Consider the following 25,178-nt stretch of genomic DNA (forward strand, 5'->3'; position numbering starts at 1 on the left):
CCGCGCTGGCCTGCCGCCCGGCTCGGGAGGGGGCTGCCTGAGGCCGCGCAGGTGACCGCCAGGTGCGAGGAGAGGCGGCGGGAGAGGCCCGAGAGCCCGGCCAGGGAGAGGAGCCCGTGCGGGACAGCCCGCAGCGACCCGCGGCGCGGGCAGCGGCTGAGGGAGGAGGCCAGGGAGCAGCCCGCCTGCGCGGGGCGGGGGACAGGCCGCGCTGGCCTCCAGGGCCGGGGGAGGCGAGGGAGGGCAGGGGAGGCCGGGGAGGCCGGGGGAGGGCAGGGGAGGCTGGTGGGGGTGGGCAGGGGAGGCCGAGGAGGCCGGGGGAGGGCAGGGGAGGCCGGGGAGGCCGGGGGAGGGCAGGGGAGGCCGGGGAGGCCGGGGGAGGGCAGGGGAGGCCGAGGAGCCGGGGGAGGGCAGGGGAGGCCGGGGAGGCCGGGGGAGGGCAGGGGAGGCCGGGGAGGCCGGGGGAGGGCAGGGGAGGCCGGGGAGGCCGGGGGAGGCCGGGGGAGGGCAGAGGAGGCCAGGGGAGGCCGGGGGAGGGCAGGGGAGGCCGAGGAGGCCGGGGGAGGGCAGGGGAGGCCGGGGAGGCCGGGGGAGGCCGAGGGGGGCTGGTGGGGGTGGGCAGGGGAGGCCGAGGAGGCCAGGCCTCTGCAGAATGGCCACCTGGCACTGCGCGGGCAGTCACCTTGGTAAGACGGTGTCTCCGCTGGCCGCTGCTGCTGGACATTGCCGGCCTGGGGAAGCTCTTCCTCCAGGAATGTCCCATCATAAAAGGCAGCCCAATTCTGGTCCGTGCAGCCCTTTGGCAAAGTGCGAGGGGGGCGTGGCATGGGTGAGGTGACCCCAGCTGACCACGCGTCCTGGCCGGGAGCCGCCACTTAGCAGGATGGGGCTCCAGAGGGCATTGTCCCCGGGCCCTGGTTTGACAGGGACACGCGCCCCTGGAAAGGCGCGTGGTCAGCTCTGGGGAGGGACGGCGACAGCCTGCGGTGTCAGCTGGCGGCACGCGGGCGCGCGGGAGAAGCCGCGTCTGTGTCCAGAGCAGCCCTTGCGCCTGGCGCTCCGCCCGGGCCCGGCAGCGCCGCCTCCGGGGAAGGGCTGTGCGGGCCCTCAAGCCGGGTTTGAAACAAGGGGCAAGAAGCTTCTCCGCAGAGAATGGTCTCAGCCATCAGAAGGAACATGGTGAGCGGGAGGACGGATTTCCTCAAGGCCTAATCCTACCGGGGCTCTCACTCGCCGGGAATCTAACAGTGTTGTGCAGTTACAGATGCACCTGCTTCTATTTGTCCATGGGAAACGAAGCTGGAATTGTACTGCAGTGAGCGTGCGCGTGTGAAATCGCGTGGTTTATTCGCCCAGTGGATCAGATCATGTCAGTGTACAGGCGAGTCTTCTCCTGAAAACCCTGGGGTCCCCAGTAGAAACCCCGTGGTCCTGAAAGCGTATAGTTCATATGTGAGAGACAGTCGACACAGATTTTTCCAAATTCACAGAACTCGAAAGAAGCACAAGGCAGTATAAGTATGAGGTGGGATACTGAATGAAACTTGTAAATGATAATAAACTTTAATCAACCATGCTAGAGAAAAGACTCATCTATTTTCTTTCTAGAAAGTATTTCAAAATCATCACCACTAGAAAAGGGGATCCAAAGGATGCAGCCAAAAGCCGTAAGGACTTTAGAAACAGGTGAATCTACATAACGCCATCAAGGCGTTTTCCATGCTTAAAAAAACGCGTGTTTCCAAACTTCTCGGACACTGAGAGGTGCATCTGGTGTAAATAAGACGTTCACGGTCGTGCGTGTGTCTGCGGTGGTGCCTTTTAAATGCCGTCTGTGATTTCTCCCTCCTCAGTCTAGGGCCACTTTGCCACCTTCCTGCTCTCCGTGCTCTCCTCTTAAAGAGGCCCCGCAGAGCGCGCGGGCCTCAGTGCTCCCCAAACCAGGCTCCGCCCGAGAAGCCCCTGAACGGGGCCGCCCCCGCTTCCCCTAGGACAGCGGCCTTCGCCGCGCTTTTCCCGCCGAGCGCCGGGCCGCCCGGGCAGCCGAGGGGCCGCGCCCCGCGCCAGCCGCGCGCCCCGCACCCGGGCGCTCCCGCCTGGGCGCGTGCTCCCCGCACCAGCCCCACGCCCAGCTCCCGCGCCCGGAAGCCGCGCAGGAGCCCCGAGGGCCGAGGGGCGCGGACTCGGGCGCCGGGCGTCCCGGCGTCCCGGCGTCCCGGCGGGGTCTGTCGCCCGGGCCCTGGGGGCGGGGCCGGGGCCGGGGGGCGGGCCTCCGCCTGTCTCAGCGGAAGTTCCGGCGTCGGCGCGCGGGGTCAGAGGTCAGCAGGAAGTCGCTACGTGGCCGCCGCCTGTCCCCGCCGAGGAGGCGCAGCAGCCGGCCATGGCGGCGGTGCTGAGCGCGGAGCGGCTCGAGGTCTCGGTGGACGGCCTCACGCTGAGCCCAGACCCGGAGGAGCGGCCCGGCGCGGAGGGCGCCCCGCTGCTGCCGCCGCCGCTGCCGCCGCCCTCGCCGCCGGGGTCGGGCCGGGGCCCGGGCGCGCCCGGGGAGCAGCCGGAGCCCGGGGAGGCGGCGGAGGAGGCGCGGCGGCTGGAGCAGCGCTGGGGCTTTGGCTTGGAGGAGCTGCACGGCCTGGCGCTGCGCTTCTTCAGAGGTGAGCCGGCCCGGCCCCGGGGGCCCAGAGTGTGGTTCCCGGGGAGACTGGACCAGCCTCCCCACACCCACCGCGGAGACCGGAGCTGGGTTCCGCCCTTGGGGGTCCTCGAAGCTTGGGACGACTCGGTCTCATCCTCGGCGGCCTTGACCTCGGAGTAGCAGCTCGAGTCTCGCTCTACTGCGGTTACCGGGGCATTTTACCGGGTGTTTCTTCGGATTTTCAAGAGTCATGGCACCGCTGAACCCTCTTTCTCTCCTAGAGTTACCTTTCTCGGATTTAAAAAAAATTAACCGTCGTTTTCCTTTTCCCGTTTTCCATTGCCTGGCATATCCGACCCCGCCGATTTCCCCGCCTTTCCCATTATGGAATTTCCATAGATCCCATACAAACGCTTTCTAGGTAACCATAAACACGAATAGGACTTTATCAGCTGGTAGTAATGATGTGGCAGAGGAGGAAGTGAAGTATTAAGCCGATATATCCCCTCCGGCTTGTCAAACTCAGAAGAGAAAGGATGTCCTCTGTGTTCTAATAACTTCTAGATGGCTAAAATTTTACCTTGTAAGTAAATTGGAAGTGAATTCTCCGAGTAAGACCTAAAAAGTACCTTTTGTGCTTCTCGCGAAATTAATTGTATGATGGCTTTTTTTCCCCCTATAGCAAGATTGTGGGGTGTGTGTGTGTTTCTTGGATGATTCACTCAGTCAAAGGATGGTGATGTTGGTCACATGATTTTTTTTTTCAGGGGAAAGACCGATGAGAAGCTTGTTAGTTTGATTCTTAGAGACTTAGAGTATAGGGAGATGAATGGGAGAAGATTCTTACAAGTAAGACTTTAAAAGTTGTTGCTAGGTACTATATACATTCTAGAACAGCTTATTTATGACACTTTCCCTGGAGGAATACCTTTTGGAGTACATATTTATAAACTGAAGTTGAGTAGTTCAGTGTAGTGATACATGCTAAAGTTGTTTCCTTTCAAAATAACTTTGTGCAAACTACTGAAAATGTCTCATAAATTTTCCTGAACATGTAATCTTTCCACATTCACTGCATTTTTTTTTAATTAGAGAAGTTGTGGGTTTACAGAACAATCATGCATAATACATTCATTGTATTTTTTATTGGAAAGTTTACCCTTGAAATATTTATCATCATTGCACAATGAGTTCAGCACTCCTGCACTATCTAGCTTGGGGAATTGGTAATGGCTAATGGGTTTTAGATCACTTGACCTTTAGGTCACTGGGTTGAATTTAGAGTTTGCTGTATTCATGCTGTACTACCACTTACATAAAAATCTGGTCTTTTCTGTACAGTTCACATAACTACATGCTACCTTAAATTTTTACTCTTGGAATGTATTTTTCCAGTATTTCCAGTTTTTATTTAATAAAAACTTGTAGCAGAGAGTATAAGAACTAAGATAAATAACCAACTTCTAATCCTTGCATTTTCCACTTGACTAACAAAAAGATGAATGGGTAATTTTGTCTTCCGAAGCTTCTCATTTGAAAATGGTTGTGAAAGATTTCAACGCTACATACTGTGCAGTAAATTTACCCTAGCTTTGGGAGTCAGGAAGCCCTGGATTGAAGTTACTGTGTAAACTGCAAGATAATTAACTCTTTCTTCCTGGTTCAGTGTCCTCTAATATTAAAAAAATACATGGGAAGCGGACTTGGCCCAGTGGTTAGGGCATCCATCTACCACATGGGAGGTCTGTGGTTCAAACCCCGGGCTTCCTTGACCCATGTGGAGCTGGCCCACACGCAGTGCTGATAAGCGCAAGGAGTGCCGTGCCACGCAGGGGTGTCCCTGGTGTAGGGGAGCCCCACATGAAAGGAGTGCGCCCGGTAAGGAGAGCCACCCAGCACAAAAGAAAAGTGCAGCCTGCCTAAGAATGGCGCTGCCCACACGGAGAGCTGACATCAACAAGATGACCGCAACAAAAAGAAACACAGATTCCCGTGCCACTGAGCTGACACCAACAGGATGACGCAACAAAAAGAAAGACAGATTCCTGTGCCGCTGACAACAACAGAAGCAGACAAAGAAGAAGACGGGCAGCAAATACACACAGAGAGCAGACAACCGGGGTGGGGAAGAAGGGGAGAGAAATGAATCAATCAGTCTTTAAAAAATAATATTAAAAAAAACCAAACAACAAACGTGGGGGTTGGGAGGTGCTGGACCAGATGAGATTGATGTCCCAGAATTAAGATTCAGTAGTTTAAACCTAACAGATTATTTTAACATGTTTGTAGAATGATAGGAATCCCAGGGAATCTTATAATTTGGGAGCCTAATTATCAGTCACCTTAGAGAAAAAAGCTCCATTGATAATGTGGTTCATTTAGTTCCTAAATTGACCTCACATTGCAGTGGAAATAATACAGTGGTCATTACAAGGTACCTTTCTGCATGGATCGTTATATTGGTTAGCACTGCAGAGGCTGTTAGTAAAGGCTATCTAATTGAAAAATAACAGTGAAGGATCCAAAAGCACCCAGGCAAATTCTGGAAAGTGGGATAAGCCTTGTCATTGCCTTTTTATTGTTATTTTGTTGCCTTTGTTTTATATAACATTTTTTTTCCTGAAGATTTATTTACCTCCCCCCCAGTCTTCTCTGTGTCTATTTGCTGTGTGTTCTTCTGTGTCTGCTTGTCTCCTCTTCAGGTGGCACCAGGAACTGGTTCTGGGACCTTCCAGAGTGGAAGAGAGGTGCTCAATCCCTTGTGCCACCTCATCTCCCTGATCTGCTGCATCTCTTATTGTCTTTCCTCTGTCTCTTTTTGTTGCATCATCTTGCTGTGCTGGCTTTAAGCTCTTGCCAGCATTCCTGCATGGGCCAGCTGTCTTTAACCAAGAGGTCCCAGGAATCGAACCCTGGACCTCCCGTATGGTAGACTGGAGCCCAGTTGCTTGAGCCACATCCACTTCCCTGCCTTTGTTTTAATGTGTGATTTTTTCTAGTGGAATACTTGGATTTTAATCAGTCTTGTGAGGACTACTAATTGATCACTGTTTTGTGATTTCTTTAAACCAGTATTGCACAGGAATTAGAAATACCATTACATTTTGTTTTCAACTGTCGATTAAATAGGAATCTTGAAAGCATGGATCTTTTTACATTGAAAATAGCTTGGATTAGGAATCAGGAACCCATTATGACAACTACTACTATCCTAATTTTGTGAATATAAAAGTAAAATAAGAGGAAACTGTGTTAGGATGTTTTACCATCTAAATTCTAGTTGGTAGACATCTGTTGAATTCTTACTATGGATAGTTTTATATTAGGTCAGCAATATGGATGAATAGTACATTACTTCTTGCCATTCAGGAACTTAGAGTCCAAAAGATGAGGAAGAGACCCAGTGACAACTGTAGTGCATTGGGGAGGACTGTGAGCAGCTGCCATTCCAGAGAGGGGCTAGGCTAAAAGCTGTGTGTGTGTCTGGGAAAATGGTAACTCGAAAGTAGATTAATCAAGAGCTGAAAAAGTAAGCTGGGCTCAGATCCTGGAGGACTTAAATGTCGTAGTAAATAGTTTGGCCTTTTTTTTCCCAATAGACAGTGGTGGGAGTCATTGAAGATTTTTAAAGGAAGTAGCAGAGTTGCCCAACTCTAGTTTAGCAAAGTTTAAACCTAAGTATGTAAGTTTTCTTCTCTCCTGGGGTTAAGGAGGAATTGAGTTGGTTTTCGTAGTTTGCTTTTAAGGTTCTTGGGGAGTAGATTTTTCTTCTGAAAATACTTTATTGCCTCATTAGGTTAAGTTAGCAGATGGTTGCATTATTTTAAAATTCTAAATTACTCATTGCCACCAGTTATTGAACAGATGTTGACTAAATGTCAGGTGTTATGCTGGAAGTTGTATACATACTATTTTGTTTAGTCCATCCCACCAGTCCTTCACGGAAGGTATCATCCCTGTTTTTTAGTTGAGGAACCTGTCCCAGGCCACTGTGTTTTTATCAGCGAGAGGCAGGGACTGTTTTCATTCTGTGCAAAGCCCAGAGGCAGTTTTTCCACCCCAGGAGGAACCCTGCATTCTGCTGGTGTACTGAGGAGAATATTCAGAACAAGCACTCTGTTACCTTTCCCCATTTTGGAATTTCTTTAACGTATTTGCTTGTAAGTATTGATTATTTATGGTGATTAGTTTTTCTAAGCATGATTACTGCCTTGAGAGTCTCTTCAGATGCCTGGAAGAAGAGGTGAGGGTTGGAGAATCTTCTATTCTGAATTCTTATGTACTATAAGGTTTGAAATTTTGAATGTGATGGAAAAATCCCCTTTTAAGAACTGAAGTGCCCATCAAAAATATTGATATGTGAAATTCCATCGATGCTAATACATTGTTTGAACTCTTCCCTGGGATAAATTAATCTCATCTTTTGGTAGGTCTGCATTTAGCTAATCATCATTTGTGTCACCTCTTTTACTGTTGTAAACTAAAAATGGATGTGGAAAGTTGTGTTTTTTAAAATTTTTTAAATTAAAATTTTATTTTTAACTTTTTGTTATGGGGAGTTTTGAACATACACAAAAAGCAAGAGTAGTGTGATGAATCTCCATGTACCAGTTACCAAACTAGATCAACCCCATCCATTTCCAGGTCATCTGTAAAATTTCCTATGTATTTCTAAAAGATGAGGGCTCATTTTTTTCTAAAGTGACTGCAACACCTTTATCACACACAGAAAAATTTAAAATTTATAATCTCTAATACCATCAGATGTTCAGTCAAGTGGTTAAGTTTCCAGTTTCTTAAACACAATTGTGCTTTTTAGAAAAACACTGTTTAAATAGGTGTCCAGATAAGGCGCACACATTGGGAAGCAGTTGATGCTCCTCTCTCTGCTTCCTTTGCGTTGGCTTGTTGAAGAAGTTGGATAGCTGTCCCGGTAGATTTTGCCGATTGCATCCCTGTGGCTAGCAGCCCTCTGATCGCTGTTTCCTGTAGTTGAATCTAAAGACTGACCTGGTTCCAGATTTTTGGCAAGGCTGCTTCATGCCGTGTGCTTTCATCCACGAGGCAGGATTGTCTGGTTCTGTCTCTTTTAGTGACGCTAGGGGCGTTGATCAATATCTGGGTCGGTTAATTCATTAGGGATTGAAGAATGCTGATACTGTAACTGCCTTTCCTTTGTTGAAATACTTTTCCTCTGTTATTTGGTTGCCTGGGTGTGTAGATCAGTTGGGAAAGGGAAGAGTAAGTGCTTCCCCCTTTTTAAACTGTTTTTCACAATTGTGAGTTATTTATCTAGCAACCTCAAGATGGCACCTTTTTTTCTTATGTTTAATATTTGGGGGAGTGGATTGGCTTAAGCGGTTGAGTGCCTGCTTCCCACGTGGGAGGTCCCGGGTTTGGTTCCTGCTAAAAAAAAACGATGTGTTTTTGTTGATGCTGAAATTCTGCTGTCTTTGGCTAGTGGGAGCCTTGTCAAGTTGGATCCTGAGTTTCTTTGATATGATTCAAATAGTCTTCCATAGCTTCCTTGCTGTGTGGTATGACAAAATGTTCCAAGTTATCTTAAACATTTCCTGCCCAGACCGGGAATCAGCCATTTCTCCAAAGAGCCATGGTTCCTTTTAGTGAGAAATGGCACTTGACGAGCCATAAGCTCACTGCTCCTTGTTCCTGGGTCTGGGCTTTTTCAGTAGAGGATCTAGGCTGTGTGTGGGGGAGGGAGGGAGGTGTGTGATGTGTGAAAGGTTAAAGGAAGCTGTAGTTGGGTTTGGAGAGACTTAAATTTTTGACTCACTTTCTTTAGGGAGTAGTTCATGTATTTCTGCTAGCATCGCTCTTGATTATACTCAGTTGTGTTCCAGCAGACAGGCAGTCGTGGAAATCCTGGAATGGTTCCATTTCCTCTTGTCTTCCTTCAGCATGGGTATCTGCAAGAACTTTTATAAATGGCCTCATTAGTATTAAAAAATAGCTATACAGCTGCCATTCAGTGGCAAATTATATGTAATTAGCTTATGCCCCCTGGGCTAGCATCAGAAAATTTCAAGTTTGTTACTACCAGCTATGACATTTTGAGCTTATTTTCCCCCTCTCTCTTACAGTCTTTACCTTTAAACACCAGTGTGTAATAGTATAGAAGGATGTATATATACATCAGAGGGAGAGTTGTAAGGAAGGGGGGAAAAAAGGTAGCCACCAGGAATAACAGTGCTTCTTAAACATCTTATTTTCGGTTTGCTAGTTAATATTAAATTTTAACTGGTCTAAAATTTTCCATTTAAAGACTGAATTCAAGGATATGTCTATGTATATTTTTAATATAAGTGATTTTAACAGTTGCCTGAGGGCTCCTCCCTCCTCTTCTTTATCACACGTAAGAGGAAAGTGCATAGAGCTTACGTTTGTAGCTTGGTGGCTTTTCATGAGGTGAACACACTAGTGTAACAGCGTCCAGGAGATGTTCACCTCGGCCACTTAACTAGGACGAGAGCCTCCGTGGCACAGCGTTCAGAAGGGTGGCTCCAGAGGCAGCACTGTTGGGCGTGTGTTTTCTTTCTGGCCCTGCCTTAGTTTTGTTTAAAGAAGTATAAGGAAGTATGCGTGTGTGTGTATATATATACACAGCGAGAGAGAGACCCTAAGCAGAGTATCTGGCAACTCGTTTTCTGAGGCTGTTTATGTTGTTGAGGAATTACCCAGAATTGATTATGGGGTGTGTTGGTTTAACATGGCAGAAAATCTTAACTTTTAATAAGTATACATGCTAAGCAATTTCCAAGGTGTTTTGTAGTCATTGACTCAGGAATACTGGATTGTATTATCTGTTCTTGTTAAGTGGTGTAAGAATTTGTCAATCAGGTTTTTCTCTCAGTCTAAGATTTATTTTGCTGTTCATTATCACTAGTATGTTTATCGCTTTTAAATCCAACAAGATGGAGAGGTGGTTGTAATAGTTCTAAAAGAGATTTTTATTTATTTATCCTATCCCCACTCCGGTTTTCTGCTTTCCATGTCCATTTGCTGTGTGTTCTTCTGTGTCTGCTTGTATTCTCTTTAGGAGGCTCCGGGAACCAATCCTGGGACCTTCTGGAGTAGGAGAGAGACGATCATTCTCTTGTACCACCTCAGCTCCCTGGTCTGCTGTGTCTCTTATTGCCACTCCTCTGTGTCTCTTTGTTGCATCATCTTGTTGCGCCAGCTCTCTGCGCAGACCAGCACTCTGCATGGGCCAGTTTACCCCACAGGCCAGCTCGCCTTCACCACGAGGCCCTGGGTATCAAACCCTGAACCTCCCATATGGTAGACCGTGAGCCCAATTGCTTGAGCCACATCCACTTCCCTAAAAGATTTTGATGTGGCCATGAAAGAAAACAGGTTTAATTTTAGGCTGCTATGGTGGAAATATGGTATCTTTACTGAGGGAAGGAGATGGTTCCACTCTACTCTGCACAGACTCAACAAGCCCTGGATACTTCCTTTGGTTTGAAGTGTCATCCTTTAAGGTGGTTAAAGACGAAATGGAGCTCCTTCAGCGGAGAGCAGCTTGCATATGTGGGATTCAAATCCCTGCCCTCATCCTTAGTTTTTAAATTTTTAATTTATTTTTAAAAGATACATAGATCACACAAAATGTTACCTTAAAAACACAGGATTTTTAAAAAATGTATTTTTTATTTATTTTTAAAGCATACATTGCCTCATTATTATAACTACTATTTAGTCAGTGTCTGCTCTAGAGATATTATACCAAGCTCTACACTTACAAGGATCCAAAGGAGAAGTATTATCTTCACTTTTTAAACTGAGGTTTAAAAATGTTCAACTACTTGTCTATGTTATGTACTTAATAAATAGAGCTGGAGTTTAAACTTAGGTGTTTTTATCTCCCAGGGTATGACCGAGCAAACATGATTGGTGTTTTGTCATTTTTTGTTGTTGTTTTGTCATTTTTTTGTGTATCTCATCTGTTAGATGTATTTTAGTTAACACTGAGGACTAGAAATAGACCCTGTGGATAAAAATTAGAGTGGAAGACTAGAAATAGATCCTGTGGATGGAAATGAGAGAGATCAAATCAGAACTAAGACTCGCAGCTGTGCAGAGATGGAGTGGGCTGCTTTGGGATGGTGCACCTGTCACCAGGAAGTGTTCCAGCGTAGATTAGCAACTGCTTGGTGGGAATGTAGAGGGGACTTGAGATTTGGTTGTGTAATCCAGTCACCTGTATTTACTGTCCCTTGCAGCCCATACTCTATATGGCCTTCATGTGAGGAAATAAAGGCTAGAAGGGACATTGAAATAATTGGGTACACCCACTTACCTCTGTCTCAGTGTGGTTTCTCATGTATACTTGCTCTAGGCAGTTGAACTGTGCGCCTAATAACCTTTTGCATAGAAATTTCAGGTAGAAAGGACTCCATTTTAATCTTTCAGCAAAAATTATTTATGCAGCCTTATTAGAACTGTGAGTTAAATACTTAGGAATTTAATAAGAACCTAGAAGACATTTCTGTTTTAGTTGCTTGGGGAAATGTTGTATGAATTTCCTGTTGTTGCTGTAACAAACTATCACAAACAGCTTACCACAGTCCACAGTCACTCTTAGGTTCTGGAGGCCACAGTTCAGAGGGGCCCCCGGGGTCCAGCTGTGGAGCCCCCAGGGCTGAGCTCCTCCCGGCCCTCCTCGCCTCAGGGCCTCGGGGCCGGCAGCAGCTCTGGCTGCTCTGCCTGCCTTCCCACTGTGGCAGCCAGCTCAGTTATTTTAACTGTGTTTTTGGTATTGAATTAAAGAAAAAATTTCCAGCTCACTTAAATGTATGTCTCTTAACTCCTTCCCTCTTCAAGCTCCTACTTTTATGATGTCACATTTTGTCATAAATCTGTATTGTCTATTTTAGTGAATATTGTTCATAGCTTAAAAGATTGTATGTTTACATTACATTGTGGTTCTCGTGCCAAATCCTTGTCTTTTGTGAAGTTAGAGGTAATTATTATTTGATTTCTTTGACCTCAAATAAACTTTTTTTAAGGCATCTCTCCTGTATGCCCTTAAAATTTATTTATTTATTTATTTATTTAGATGTACCGGGGTCGGGGATTGAACCCGGGACCCCGTATGTGGGAAGCTGGCACTCAAGCTGTACTTGAGTATACTGGCTACCCTGAGTTGGTTTTTGTGTTTGTTTTTAGGAGGTACTGTTACTGGATTTTGACTAGGTTCTTGACTGTGCTGCAGAAATGAATTTCAAGAGCATGTCAGGTGAGTTAGGCGAGTAATTTATTCAGGTAGGGAGGGACGAGAAATGGGAGAAAATAACAGATCAGGGGTCCCACGTAGAGAGAAGGGGCTGAAAAGTGATAAAGAGGGCTGATTTACAGACTACAATTGAGGGCTGATTTACAGACTACAATTCCCCATTATATGTTATAAATCCCCAGGTTTACTTGTGGGGCCACATAGCAGAGGAAAAACGGTGAGAGCAGTGCGCAGAGGCAGGACGGGTCCACAGGCGAGAGAGCGCACGAGAGAGAACGAGCTCAGGCCTCGCGGTCTGCTTTATAAATTATTAATTATCCCACCCCTTTGCTCCTGGCAGGGGAGGGTTCCAGCTGTTCACTGTTCTGATTGCTTATTTCTCCCATCAGTCTCCCATGAGTGCCCACTGGTAAAGTCCTTGGGGAATACAGGGGCTTCTCCTGGCTTCTGGAAGAAGTCTTCTTCTGAGTCGCAGAATCTTGGGGAGGGTCTTCCAGCAGCTGTGTTGGGGGCTGTTGATGTCCACATGGACTTCTTTCCAGGTTCCAGGTCCGTCTGTTGATTCCTGTCTTACTAGCTGGCTTCAGTTCGGGATCGAACCCAGGACCTCATTTATGGGAAGCAGGCCCTCACACACTTGAGCTACATTCACTCCCTGCTCTTAAATTTTTGTTCCACTCTTAGCTCTCCCATGTAGGTCTGCTGCCCAGCTGTTGTCCTGGACATTACAGTGGCTGCTGTACGGTGTTGAGGCTCTTTCCCCTGACTTCTTATTTCTTTTGTTGTCGTTTATTCCTTTACTCTGGAAGTTCATATCTTCTATTAACTTCTTGAGTAAAGGTGGATGGGAAGTAAAAATTTTGTAACCTTGCCTTTCTAAAATTAGTTTTTGCTTTACTGTCACGTTTGATTGATATGATTGGGTATAAAAGTCTAGATTGGAAATAATTTCCCCCTAGACTTTTTTTTCAAGATTTATTTTATTCATTTATTTCTCCCCACTCCCTCCTTGCCTGCACTTGCTGTGTCTGTTGTCTTCCTTGTTTCTTTAGGAGGTGCTGGAAACTGAATCTCCCACATATCTGATGTGGGAGGGAGGCACCTAATCATTTGAGGCACCTCTGTTCCCTGCTTTGCTGTGTCTCTCATTACATTTCTTTCATCTTCTTGTATCTCTCTTTATTTTTTTAAGATTTTATTTATTTCTCCCCCGCCCCCATTGTCTGCTCTCTGTGTGTTCTTCTGCATCTGCTTGCATTATCAGGTGGCCCTGGGAAACTGCATCTCTTTTTTGTTCCATCATCTTGCTGTGTCAGCTCTCCGTGTGTGCAGCGCCAATCCTGGACAGGCTGCGCTTTTTTCACGTGGGTGGCTCTCCATCTGGGGTATACTCCGTGCCTGTGGGGCACCCCTATGCAGGAGCACTCCTTACGTGTGGCAGCATTGTGCATGGGCCAGCTTACCACATGGGTCAGGAGGCCCTGGAGATCAAAGCCTGGACCCTCCGTATGGTAGGCGGACACTCTCATTTGAGCCATGTCTGCTTCCCTCTTCTTGTATCTCCTTGCATCATCTTGCTGAGTCAGCTTGCTGCGCCTGCCGGTCACACCAGCTCGCTGTGGTCTTTCGGAGGCACCAGGAACCGAACCACGGACCTCCCGTGTGGTAGGAGGGAGCCCAGTCCCTCGATCCACATCCAATTCCCCCCACCCCCATTAGACTTTTAAAGCCGTTATTCCATTGTCCCCTAGCTTTCAGTGTTTTTCTTGAGAAGACATTATGATTCTTGGTCTTGTGTATGTGACCTGTTTTTCTCTTTGGAAGTTTTTAGAATCTTTTTTATCTCCACTGTTCAGATATTTCTAAATTATTGCCCTTTTCTTTTTTTACCGATGATCGTGCTGAGCATTTGGTAGTATGTTCAATCTGGGAACGTGTGATTAATTTCTGGGAAATTTTCTTGTATTATTTCTTCTCTAATATCCTTTTTTCCCTCTGGTTTCACTCTCTCATGCTGTTACTGTTCAGATAATCTTCTGGATTGAATTACTAATTTTCTTATTTTTTCTCCCCTGTTTTCCATCTTTGACTTCATATTCTGTTTTCATGGAGATATCCTTAACTCTATCTTCTAACCTATTTAATTTTTTTAAACCTCGGTTTTTACATTTTTTATTTCCAAGAGTTATTAGTGTTCTGTGAATCATCTTTCTAGTACCCTGTTTTTGCCTTATGGATGCGATTGTTTCTGTCTTTGAAGATAGTAAATATAATTTTTGAATTTTGTTTTGTTTCTTAGTTTCTTGTAGACTTTTTCATTTGGAAGTTTCTCTTCAAGCGTCTGGTGATCATTGACTGTTCATTTATGTTAAAGGTAGGGCGCTGAGCCCTGACTGTAACCTTGAGTAGAAGCCCTTAGTGTAAAGTCATGAGGCAGAGGCTTTTCATTGGGGAACCCTCAGATGTCACTACCTATAGCTCTTTTCTTTGGGGTCAGTTTTTCTAGAAAATTCTTGGGTCTTCTGCCTGGAATCTATGAAATTGACTGCCTGTGTTCAGGAACCGAGCAGGAGAAGGGTGGGTGGGTGGAAGTAGCTCACCGTTTAATAAATAAATTGATTCCTTGTTTTTTGTCTGGCTGTCCACCGCAGCCCTTGCTCTGTCTGGGGCGCTCAGGTGTGGGGTGTCTCTGGACCGTGTTCTCTAGTAAGCAGCCTGAAGCCGGGCGCAGGCCCTGCCGGCTCGGGGCGGGCACACAGCGGAAGGAGGGCGTTTGTTCCTTCTTAGCAGACTTTAAACCAAAGTTCCCATTCACATCTAGACCCCAGCTTTGAAGAACTTGATTCCTTCCATTCTCAAACCTTTCCAGCATTCTCTATGTCTGTATTGGTTTCCTTTTTCCTCTTAGTGGGATTTCAGGAGGGGTCAGTGTAATCTTGTGGGTGCCACCATGTTTTAACTCGAAGTTAATATGTGTATTTTCTGTCTTTTAAATTGTATTTGCATTTTTTCAAACTTCTGGAAGACATTTGTTTACTTCTCTAGTATAGGGGTTAGCAAACTTTCTGTAAAGAACCAGATAGTATTTTAAGCTTTGAGAACCACATATGGTCTTTGTTGCTTATCTTTTTGCATTTGTTTTATCTGTTTTGTTTTACAACCCTTAAAAATGTAAAAACCATTCTTAGTTCGAAGACTGTGGATATAAGGAAGCTGAAGAGTATTCTGTTTTATGTAGATAAAACATTTTGTTTATCCATTCATTGCTTTAGGAACACTTGGGTTGCTTCCATCTTTTGGCAGTAGTGAATAATGCCTCTATAAATATCAGCATACAAATATCTGTTTATGTTCCTGCTTTCATTCCTTTTGGGTCTACCTAGTAGTGGAACTGCCAGTTCAAATGGTAATTCTATACTTAAGTTTCTGAGGAACTGCTTAATTGTCTTGCACAGTAACTGCACCATTTTTCACTCCCACCAGTAATGAATGAGTGTTCCTCTTTATCCATGTCCTCTCCAACACGTGTAATTTTCCATTCTTTAAAAAATAAATTTTATTGATACATAATAATAAAACATAAAATTCATCCAAAGTGTATAATCAGAGTTGTGAATTCATCTCTTCATTCAAAACTAGAATGTTTTCATTACTCCAATAGTAATAATAATAATAAACAGAAAAAAGACAGTCATGTGTATGCAGTATTATCCATTCTCATATTTCACGTGAAAGTTTTGCTACGCTATTCTGTCCCATGTTAGTTTTTAGCTTTCTTCTAGTGATATGCACGACCTTAGACTTTCCCTTTCAACTACTGTCAAGCCCATATATTAACACTGCTAGTTACAAACAGTGATCTGCTTTCACCATTTCTGTGCATTTCCAAAGATTTACAAACAACTTTTTTACCCACCAACTCTCCACAGATTAACCCTCAGCTTTCCATTTTCTAACCTCATTCTATTTTCAGGTGACCTGTATTGAAGTTACTAACGTCATGGGTTTACACAACATATTTAGTTCAGAATAGCACAATCATGCTGTGTTTGTCCTTTTGTGTCTGGCTTGCTGCACTCAACATAATGTCCTCCAGGCTCATCCATGGTGTCACATGCTTCACAACTTCATTTCTTCTTACCGCATAATGTTCCATCGTGTGAATACACCATAGCTTGTTTATTCATTCGTCAGTTGATGGACACCTGAGTTGTTTCCAGCTTTGGGCAGTAATCAGTCAGCCATCTCAGGCCAGAGCTGACAGGAGCGGCTGTGGAAGGCTGACCTTGTAGCACAGCTGGTAATCGTATTAACACAACTATGGACATCGGTGTCTCTGCTCTCAGTTCTAGGTAAATACTAGTAATGGTATCGTCGGGTCACGTGGCTTCTGGGGTGGGAAGTAATTGCACTCCCCTCTGGGTCCTCGGTAACCAGCCCCAGCGCACAGGGCAGGTCTTTGAGGGGCCAGGTACCTTTAGTCCCACGATAGCTTCCAGGACAGACAGAGGTGTCGCCCCACCCAGGCTGGAAGTGTTACCAGATTTTGTTGAGGTTCTTGACTATGCTGCAGAAATGAATTTCAAGAGCACATCAGGTGAGTTAGGCCAGTTAATTTATTCAGGTAGGGAGGGACGAGAAATGGGAGAAAATTAACAGATTGGGGGTCCCAGGTAGAGAGAAGGGGCTGAAAAGTGATAAAGAGGGCTGATTTACAGACTACAATTCCCCATTATAGGTTATAAATCCCCAGGTTTACTTGCGTGGCCACATGGTAGAGGAAAAACGGTGAAAGAAGTGTGCAGAGGGCAGGACGGGTCCACAGGGGAGAGCTCAGGCCTGGCACCGGCTTTTTGAACTGTTGATTACCCCACCCCTTTGCTAATGGTGGGGGAGGAGTTCCAGCTGTTCACTGTTTGACTGACTACCTCCCCCATCAGTCTCCCAGGAGGGCCCACTGATGAGCCCTTGGGGAATCTCGGGGGCCTCTGGCTTCTGGAGGAAGTCTTGTTCTGAGTGGCCGAGTCTTGGGGAGGGTCCTCCAGCAGCCGTGTTGGGGTTACTGACGGCCACGTGGCCTTCCTACCAGGTTAGTGTTCTGTCCTCTTCAGTTTTTTTGGAAGAGTTTGAGTGGGATTGGTGTTAATACTTCTTGGAATATTTGGTAAAATGTCGATTTTTTCTTGGGAGGGTATTGATCACCGATTCATTCTCTTTACGTAATACTTCAATATTTCTTGTTAGGCAATTGTTTCTTACACTTTACACCCAAAGCTCAAGCAGGAAAAGTAAAAATTGATAAATGGGACCTGATCAAAATTTAAAAACTTTTCTGGATCAAATGTAAATGAAAGTAAAATAACCACCCACAGAATAGGATAAAATATTTGGGTACCACAGAGCCAGTGAAAGTTTAATAACCAGAATATATAAAGAAGTCCTACAATTTAACAACAATTTAACCCAATTTCCACATAGGCAAATAACTTGAATAGACACCTTCCAAAGAAGATATACAAATGGCCAAAGAGCACATGAAAAGATACTCATTGTTAGCTATTCAAGAAATAAAAATCAAAACCACAAGATACCATTTTACACCTATTAGATAGAATGACTACTATTTGAAAAAAATTAAAAGTGTTGGGGAAAATGTAGAGAAATCGAACACTCAGTCATTGCCAGTGGCAATGTAAAATGGTGCAGCCCCTGTGGACGGAAGTTTAGTGGTTCCTCAGAAAGTTACATATAGAATTGCCATTTGAGCTGGCATTGCCACTGTATTGGCCAAAGGGGCGCTGATGCAAAACACCAGAAATTGGTTGGCTTTTATAAAGGGTATTTATTTGGGGTAGGAGCTTACAGATACCAGGCCATAAAGCACAAGTTACTTCCCTCACCAAAGTCTATGTTCATATGTTGGAACAAGATGGCTGCCGATGTCTGCGAGGGTTCAGGCTTCCTGGGTTCCTCCCTTCCAGGGTCTTGCTTCTTTCTGGGTTCAGGGTTCCTCTCCTCCCAGGGCTTGCTTCTTCCTGGGCTCAGGGTTCCTCTCTTTCTGGGGCTTATGTCTCTTTCCTCTGTGAGCTGACTTCCTGGGGCTCCAGCTTTCCTCTGTGAGCTGATTTCCTGGGACTCCAGCTTAAGGCTTCAGCATCAAACTCCAACATCAAAACTCCAACATCAAAAACCCTCGCATCAAAAGCTCCAACTCTGTCCTTTGCCATACATTTTTATCTGTACCCTTAGGTTTTTAGGGTTTTATCAACACCCTAATGACATAGCCTAATCAAAGCCCTAATCATAACTCAGTCATGCCCAGTAATCAGATTACAAACATAATCCAATATCTATTTTTAGAATTCATAAATATATCAAACTGCTGCAGCTATTTCTAGGTATATACTCAAAAGCTAGGACTTAAACAAATATTTGCATGCTGTTCAGTTACATTATTTACAATTGCCAAAAAATGGAAGCAGCCTAAGTGTCTATCGACTGATGACTGGATAAAGAAAATAAGTATGGGAAGCGGCCTTGGCCCAGTGGATAGGGCGTCCGTCTATGACATGGGAGGTCCGTGGTTCAAACCCCGGGACTCCCTGACCCGTGTGGAAATGGCCCACGTGCAGTGCTGATGCGCGCAAGGAGTGCTGTGCCACGCAGGGTTGTCCCCTGCGTAGGGGAGCCCCATGTGCAAGGAGTGCGCCCCGTAAGGAGAGCCGCCCAGCGCAAAAGAAAGTGCAGCCTGCCCAGGAATGGTGCCGCACACACGGAGAGCTTACACAACAAGATGATGCAACAAAAAGAAACACAGATTCCTGTGCCACTCACAACAACAGAAGCGGACAAAGAAGAACACACAGCAAATAGACACAGAGAACAGACAACATGGGGGGGAAGGGAAGGGGAGAGAAATTTAAAAAAAAGAAAACAAGTATGTGGTAGAATGGACTGTTATTCAGCCGTGAAAGGAGTAAAGTCCTGATCCATGCAACAGCACGGGTGAACTGTGAAGACACCATGTTGTGTGAAAGAAGTCAGATAGAAAGGACAGATACTGTATGATCTCACTGATAAAAAAATAATTACAGTAAGCCAACTCTTAGAGTCAGATCAAGACCATAGGTTAGCAGGGGACGGAGTGGGGATAGGGAATAGGCAGTTAAATGTAGAGTTCTTGGGTGGAACGATAGAAATGTTTTGTTAATGGAAGGAGGTGACGTTAGCATGCTGTGAACGCCTTTTTTTCTTTTAAGATTTAAATAATTTCTCCCCACCTCCTTGTAGTTTTTCAGTTGTCTCTTTTAGAGGTTCCAGGATCTGAGCCCAGACCAGTGTGGAAGGGAGGTACCTAATCACTTGACCACCGCCACTTCCTGCTCTGTTGTGTCTCCCGCTGTGTCTTTTCTCTGTGCGTCTTTGATGGATCGTCCTGTTGCATCAGGATGTCTTCTTCAAGCGGCTTGGGGAACCTCTGTTCCCTGCTGTTTTGTGACTCTCCTTATGTTTTCTTCTTTCGTCTTGTGTCAGCTTCCTGCTCCTGCCCGTCTCACCAGGTCACTTTCTTCTTTGGGATCCAAACCAGCACCCTCCCATGTGGTAGGTGGGAGCCTAGTTACCTGAGATACTTCCATTTCCTGTCAATGTCCTTAACAGCGCTGAAATATGTATCTTGATGTGGTTAAAGGGGGAAGTGACGGTTGTATATGTGGGAATGAAATATTTCTTAAAAATCCGTGAAGCTGCATGACTTAGAAAAGTCACTGCACAAAATGACCTACGTTAAACCTACAGTTTTAATAATATTGTAAACATGTCCTTTCATCAGTGGCACATTGTGGTAACAAAATGTTCCACAGCAATCAATGCAAGTTGTAAATAATGGAATGGTGTATGAGAATCCTGTGTTTTATGCAAGATTGTTATGTAAACCTACAACTTCTCCAAAAAAATTGCTATTTGTTGTTTCATGCTGTTTTTCATCTTTGTAAAAGGTATTAGGTGGTGAAAGTGTGCATGTGTGCCTCATACAGCTGGCAGATGGGTTTCTGTGCAGTAGCTTTACATAAATATTGGTACTTGGCTTTGTTTTTTAAAGATAAATAATTCAGCATAAAGGGTTTCTGACTGTAATAACTTAGTAATTGAGATTTTTTAAAAATCTCACTATAGGGCGGCAGACTTGGCCCAGTGGTTAGGGCATCCATCTCTACCACATGGGAGGTCCACGGTTCAAACCCCGGGCCTCCTTGACCCGTGTGGAGCTGGCCATGTGCAGTGCTGATGCGCGCAAGGAGTGCTGTGCCACGCAGGGGTGTCCCCCGCATAGAAGAGCCCCACGTGCAAAGAGTGAGCCCCAAAAGGAGAGCCGCCCAGCGCGAAAGAAAGTGCAGCCTGTCCAGGAATGGTGCTGCACACATGGAGAGTTGACACCAAGATGATGCAACAAAAAGAAACACAGATTCCCGTGCCGCTGACGACACTAGAAGCGGACAAAGAAGACGCAGCAAATAGACTTGGAGAACAGACAACCGGGTGGGGGGGAAATAAATAAATAAATCTTTTTTAAAAAAATCTCACTATAATAGTGTTTGTACCTACACAGGCAGTTTGTGACATACCTTGTAGCACAGCGTCAGTGAATTAGGTACTTTGCCAGTGCTGATTGTTTTCTTTGTGTCTCCTTTTATTATAGAAAAAGATGGCAAAGCATTTCATCCAACTTATGAAGAAAAACTGAAACTTGTGGCACTGCATAAGCAGGTTCTTATGGGTCCATATAATCCAGATTCTTGTCCGGAGGTTGGATTCTTTGATGTGTTGGGGAATGACAGGAGGTAATCATGTTTTGCTGTGTAAATAAGGCTCATGTTGAAAAGAGTTCGGAGTGACTTGTTAAGGGGAAATAGCTGTGCATTAGCTTAGGACAAATGGAAACGAGCATTTTGCTTGCAGCTTCTGGAATCTTCAGGTGTTGCCCGTTTTTGGCTTGGAGATGCTTATGGCTAAGTGTTGTGGAAGAAGCTTACTCGCCCAGTATACTAGACAGGCACAACTTCATTTGATTCTTCCTAAACAATATTAAAGCAGCCTTTAAAATGCCCTCACTGGGAGGCGCAGTTATGAGAGAGGAATACATTGAGTATTTTGTTCATTTGAGGCTAAAGTACGAGGAAAATAAAACTTCGAGACCGTTTTGCTGGAATAGGAACTGGAAGCAGTGCAGTTAAGTAGACCTTATAGTAGCTGTTTGCAGCTGAGAACGGTCGTCCTGGCCTGCAGGGGGCATCCCTAATTTAGTAAGTCCGTGCGTCTTGTCGAGAGCGCGAAGCTTTGAGCCGTTTGCTTGCAGTAGACTCCGATTCTTGTTCTGGTTGTAACCTGGATGGCGCTCTCGCCGTGTGGACGGGGCGGTTACCTTTCCTGTGATTCCTTACAGGAGAGAATGGGCGGCCCTGGGGAGCATGTCCAGGGAGGATGCCATGGTGGAGTTCGTCAAGCTGCTCAACAGATGCTGCCATCTCTTCTCAACCTACGTCGCGTCCCACAAGATAGAGAAGGAAGAGCAAGAGAAAAAAAGGTGAGCTCTGAGGGCGTGGAGCGCTTGACCCGCTGCACCCCTGGCCGGTGCTCTGCCTGGCAGTGTCTGCCGCGGCCCGGCGCCCTGCTCCTCGGAGCCCGCCCGCGGCCAGGCGCCCTGCTCCCCACCCGCGGCCAGGCGCCCTGCTCCTCGGAGCCCGCCCGCGGCCAGGCCCCCTGCTCCTCGGAGCCAGCCCGCGGCCAGGCGCCCTGCTCCTCGGAGCCCGCCCGCGGCCAGGCGCCCTGCTCCTCGGAGCCAGCCCGCGGCCAGGCGCCCTGCTCCTCGGAGCCAGCCCGCGGCCAGACGCCCTGCTCCTCGGAGCCCGCCCGCGGCCAGGCCCCCTGCTCCTCGGAGCCAGCCCGCGGCCAGGCGCCCTGCTCCTCGGAGCCCGCCCGCGGCCAGGCGCCCTGCTCCTTGGAGCCCACCCACGGCCAGGAGCCCTGTTCCTCGGAGCCCACCCACGGCCAGGCGCCCTTCTCCTCGGAGCCCGCCTGCGGCCAGGCGCCCTGCTCCCCACCCGCGGCCAGGCGCCCTGCTCCTCGGAGCCCGCCCGCGGCCAGGCGCCCTGCTCCCCACCCACGGCCAGGCGCCCTGCTCCTCGGAGCCCGCCCGCGGCCAGGCCCCCTGCTCCTCGGGGCCCACCCACGGCCAGGCGCCCTGCTCCCCACCCACGGCCAGGCGCCCTGCTCCTCGGAGCCCGCCCGCGGCCAGGCGCCCTGCTCCTCGGAGCCCGCCCGCGGCCAGGCCCCCTGCTCCTCGGGGCCCACCCACGGCCAGGTGCCCTGCTCCTCGGAGCCCACCCACGGCCAGGCCCCCTGCTCCTCGGGGCCCACCCACGGCCAGGCCCCCTGCTCCTCGGAGCCCACCCGCGGCCAGGCGCCCTGCTCCTCGGAGCCAGCCCGCGGCCAGGCGCCCTGCTCCTCGGAGCCCGCCCGCGGCCAGGCGCCCTGCTCCTCGGAGCCAGCCCGCGGCCAGGCGCCCTGCTCCTCGGAGCCCGCCCGCGGCCAGGCGCCCTGCTCCTCGGAGCCCGCCCGCGGCCAGGCCCCCTGCTCCTCGGAGCCCGCCCGCGGCCAGGCCCCCTGCTCCTCGGAGCCCGCCCGCGGCCAGGCGCCCTGCTCCTCGGAGCCCGCCCGCGGCCAGGCCCCCTGCTCCTCGGGGCCCACCCACGGCCAGGCCCCCTGCTCCTCGGAGCCCACCCGCGGCCAGGCGCCCTGCTCCCCACCCGCGGCCAGGCGCCCTGCTCCCCACCCGCGGCCAGGCCCCCTGCTCCCCACCTGCGGCCAGGCGCCCTGCTCCTCGGAGCCCACCCACGGCCAGGCCCTCTGCTCTTCGGAGCCCACTCACGGCCAGGCACCCTGCTCCCCACCCGCGGCCAGGCGCCCTGCTCCTCGGAGCCCACCCAACGGCCAGGTGCCCTGCTCCTCGGAGCCCGCCCAACGGCCAGGCGCCCTGCTCCTCGGAGCCCGCCCAACGACCAGGCGCCCTGCTCCTTGGAGCCCACCCATGGCCAGGCGCCCTGCTCCCCACCCACGGCCAGGCGCCCTGCTCCTCGGGGTCCACCCGTGGCAGTGGTGCCGACGCTGGCAGGCCGGGGTTCCGCTGCTTCTGGCTGCACCTGAAGTGCCCTTGCGTCCTGCGGCGCCCTGTCCTCTTAGGCAGTCTGGGAGCAGCCGCACCTCTCCCTCCCCCTTGGTCTGACGCACAGACACCCTGCGCTGCTGCCTCCCTCGAGCTTCTGGAACATTCAGGCTCCGTTTCAGGGTGCCCAGCCAACTGCAGGTCGGCCTTCCACAGCCGCTCCTGCCGGCGCCGGCCCAGATGGCCGGTTGGTTATTTCTGGGGGCGAAGGGCCTCAGCGTGGAAGGTCTTGCGGGTTGCCCAGCTCCGTCTCCTTCCGGGGCGGGCTTCCGCTGCCCTCCAGTGTTGCGCGCCTGTGCTCGCCTTCCCTGTGCTGGGTGCTGAGGACGGAGTGTGGAGATGGGTGTTCCCCGCGCTCCTGCGGCGCGTACCGGCGCGGGGGAGGCGGGCACGTGGCGCAGCGTGTCCCAGACACGGAGTCGGGCCTGTCCGGCCGGTGCCATGAGGAGCCCAGAGCCGGCAGCCCCCAGAGGGGAGGCCCAGGCAGGGCACCCGGGGCCTGAGCCGGGGCCCAGGAAGGGCGGGCACTCCTGCTCCCAGCCAGCAGCGCTGCTCGTCCGCCTCGGTCCTCACCCACGCGGGGACGCGCGGGTGCGCGTCGCGGTCAGCTCTGGCTGGCGGCTCCGTCTGCGGGGCCTGGCCTGGGTTCCCGCGCAGGGCTGAGCCTCCGTCCCTGACCTTACAGGAGGGAAGAGGAGGCGCGGCGGCGGCGCGAGGAGGAGGAGCGAGCACGGCTGCAGAAGGAGGAGGAGAGGCGGCGGAGAGAAGAGGAGGAGCGGCTGCGGCGCGAGGAGGAGGAGCGGCGGCGCCTGGAGGAGGAGCGGCTTCGCTTGGAGCAGCAGAAGTAAGCCCGCGGGACAGGCCAGGGGACAGGCCGGGGGACAGGCCGCGGGACAGGCGGGGGACAGGCTGCGGAACAGGCCGGGGGACAGGCCGGGGACAGGCCGCGGGACAGGCCGGGGACAGGCCGGGGACAGGCCGCGGGGCCGCCCTGGCTCTGTGGCGCTGCTTGCTGGCGCCCGAGAGGGGCGGAGCCGTCCAGGTGGGAGGCGGAGCGACCGCGGCTGCCGGCCGTTCCCTCCAGGCGAGGCCGGAGAGGCCCTGTCCACGCTGGCTTGGCTGCGGAGGGGCGGGTGTCGCCGGGGTCTGGTCTCACCCCGAGCCGGGGCTGGACGCGAGCCGGGTGCACGGCACTCGCTCGCTCCCTCCGCGCCGGCGCTCGTCTTCCCCCTCTCCCTGCCGGCGGCGCCTCTGCTTTGGCACACGCGGGGCAGTCCCGGCCCGGCTCCGGGAGTCTCTTTTCATGCATCTGGCAGAGCCGGGCTGCACCGTGGTTCCCGGGAGACGCCAGCGGCCCCGCCACACCTGGTGTCCGACTCGGGTCCTAGTACAGGCCTTGCGAGCCGGAACAACTTCCTACTCGGGACGGGCTGTGCGAGCCCCTGGCCCACGGGCCGGTCTGAGGCGGGAGCGGGAGAGGCAAGGAGGAAGCTGGGCAGCCGGGACCGTGGGCCGGGCTGCGGCTCGGGCCGGCGTGGCTCGTCGCAGTCGAGCCAGAGGACGCAGCGTCCGCGCCTTCTCCTCGTCACTTCCGGGCAGCAGGTCAGGACAGGCCTCAGCTCCAGCCCCTGCCAGTCCAGGGCCTCCCTCCTCTGGACAAGGGTGGCGACCACGCTGGCGTCCCCAGGGCGGGCAGGGGCCTGCTGCGCCGGCCTCGGGCCGTGCTGGGAGTGGTGGAGCGCGCCTTCTAGGAGCGGCTCCGAGGCCACGCTCACGCTGGTCCCGCGACCATCAAGCACGCGGTTCCTCCGTAGAAAGGAGTGGTACAGGTCGAGAGCGGCGTGGCCGAGCCGGTGTGCCAGGTGTTCGCTTCCGTGTGTCCGTCCAGGGCAGGCTGAGTGAAGGGCTGCGGCTCCTCCGACTCTCCTGGCCTCACGTCCAGCTCGGGCCAGCGGGACGGCCTTGGTTTCCCTCCTTGCCGCTTACTGCTTTTCATTATTTGGGGATCACCCGTGGCTCGGTTTCCTCGCCTGTGCCACAGATGACAAACCGCCATCTTGCAGCGCCGG

General features: G+C 50.1%; 1 protein-coding gene and 1 long non-coding RNA gene across 4 annotated transcripts in view; both read left to right on the plus strand.

Annotated features, from left to right (window-relative positions):
• The first annotated feature begins 533 nt into the window (after positions 1-533).
• On the plus strand, positions 534-1,586 carry LOC139436225 (uncharacterized). Its single transcript, XR_011645307.1, has 2 exons — positions 534-1,179; positions 1,259-1,586. It is a non-coding gene; the product is annotated as an uncharacterized lncRNA (long non-coding RNA).
• A 743-nt stretch (positions 1,587-2,329) lies between these two features.
• Positions 2,330-25,178, plus strand: part of ACBD3 (acyl-CoA binding domain containing 3) — a 36,176-nt gene continuing 13,327 nt past the window's right edge. Inside the window, exons 1-4 of one of the 3 annotated variants that reach the window (XM_058309371.2) lie at positions 2,330-2,651; positions 20,587-20,728; positions 21,331-21,471; positions 23,795-23,953. In XM_058309371.2, the coding sequence (XP_058165354.1) occupies positions 2,381-2,651; positions 20,587-20,728; positions 21,331-21,471; positions 23,795-23,953 (713 nt within the window). In that variant the 5' untranslated portion in view covers positions 2,330-2,380. The remainder of the gene's footprint in view (positions 2,652-20,586; positions 20,729-21,330; positions 21,472-23,794; positions 23,954-25,178) is intronic. The other 2 variants (XM_058309370.2, XM_058309369.2) reach the window with 2 other exon arrangements.

Source organism: Dasypus novemcinctus, chromosome 13 (genome assembly GCF_030445035.2).
Source record: "Dasypus novemcinctus isolate mDasNov1 chromosome 13, mDasNov1.1.hap2, whole genome shotgun sequence".
NCBI classification, from domain to species: domain Eukaryota; kingdom Metazoa; phylum Chordata; class Mammalia; order Cingulata; family Dasypodidae; genus Dasypus; species Dasypus novemcinctus.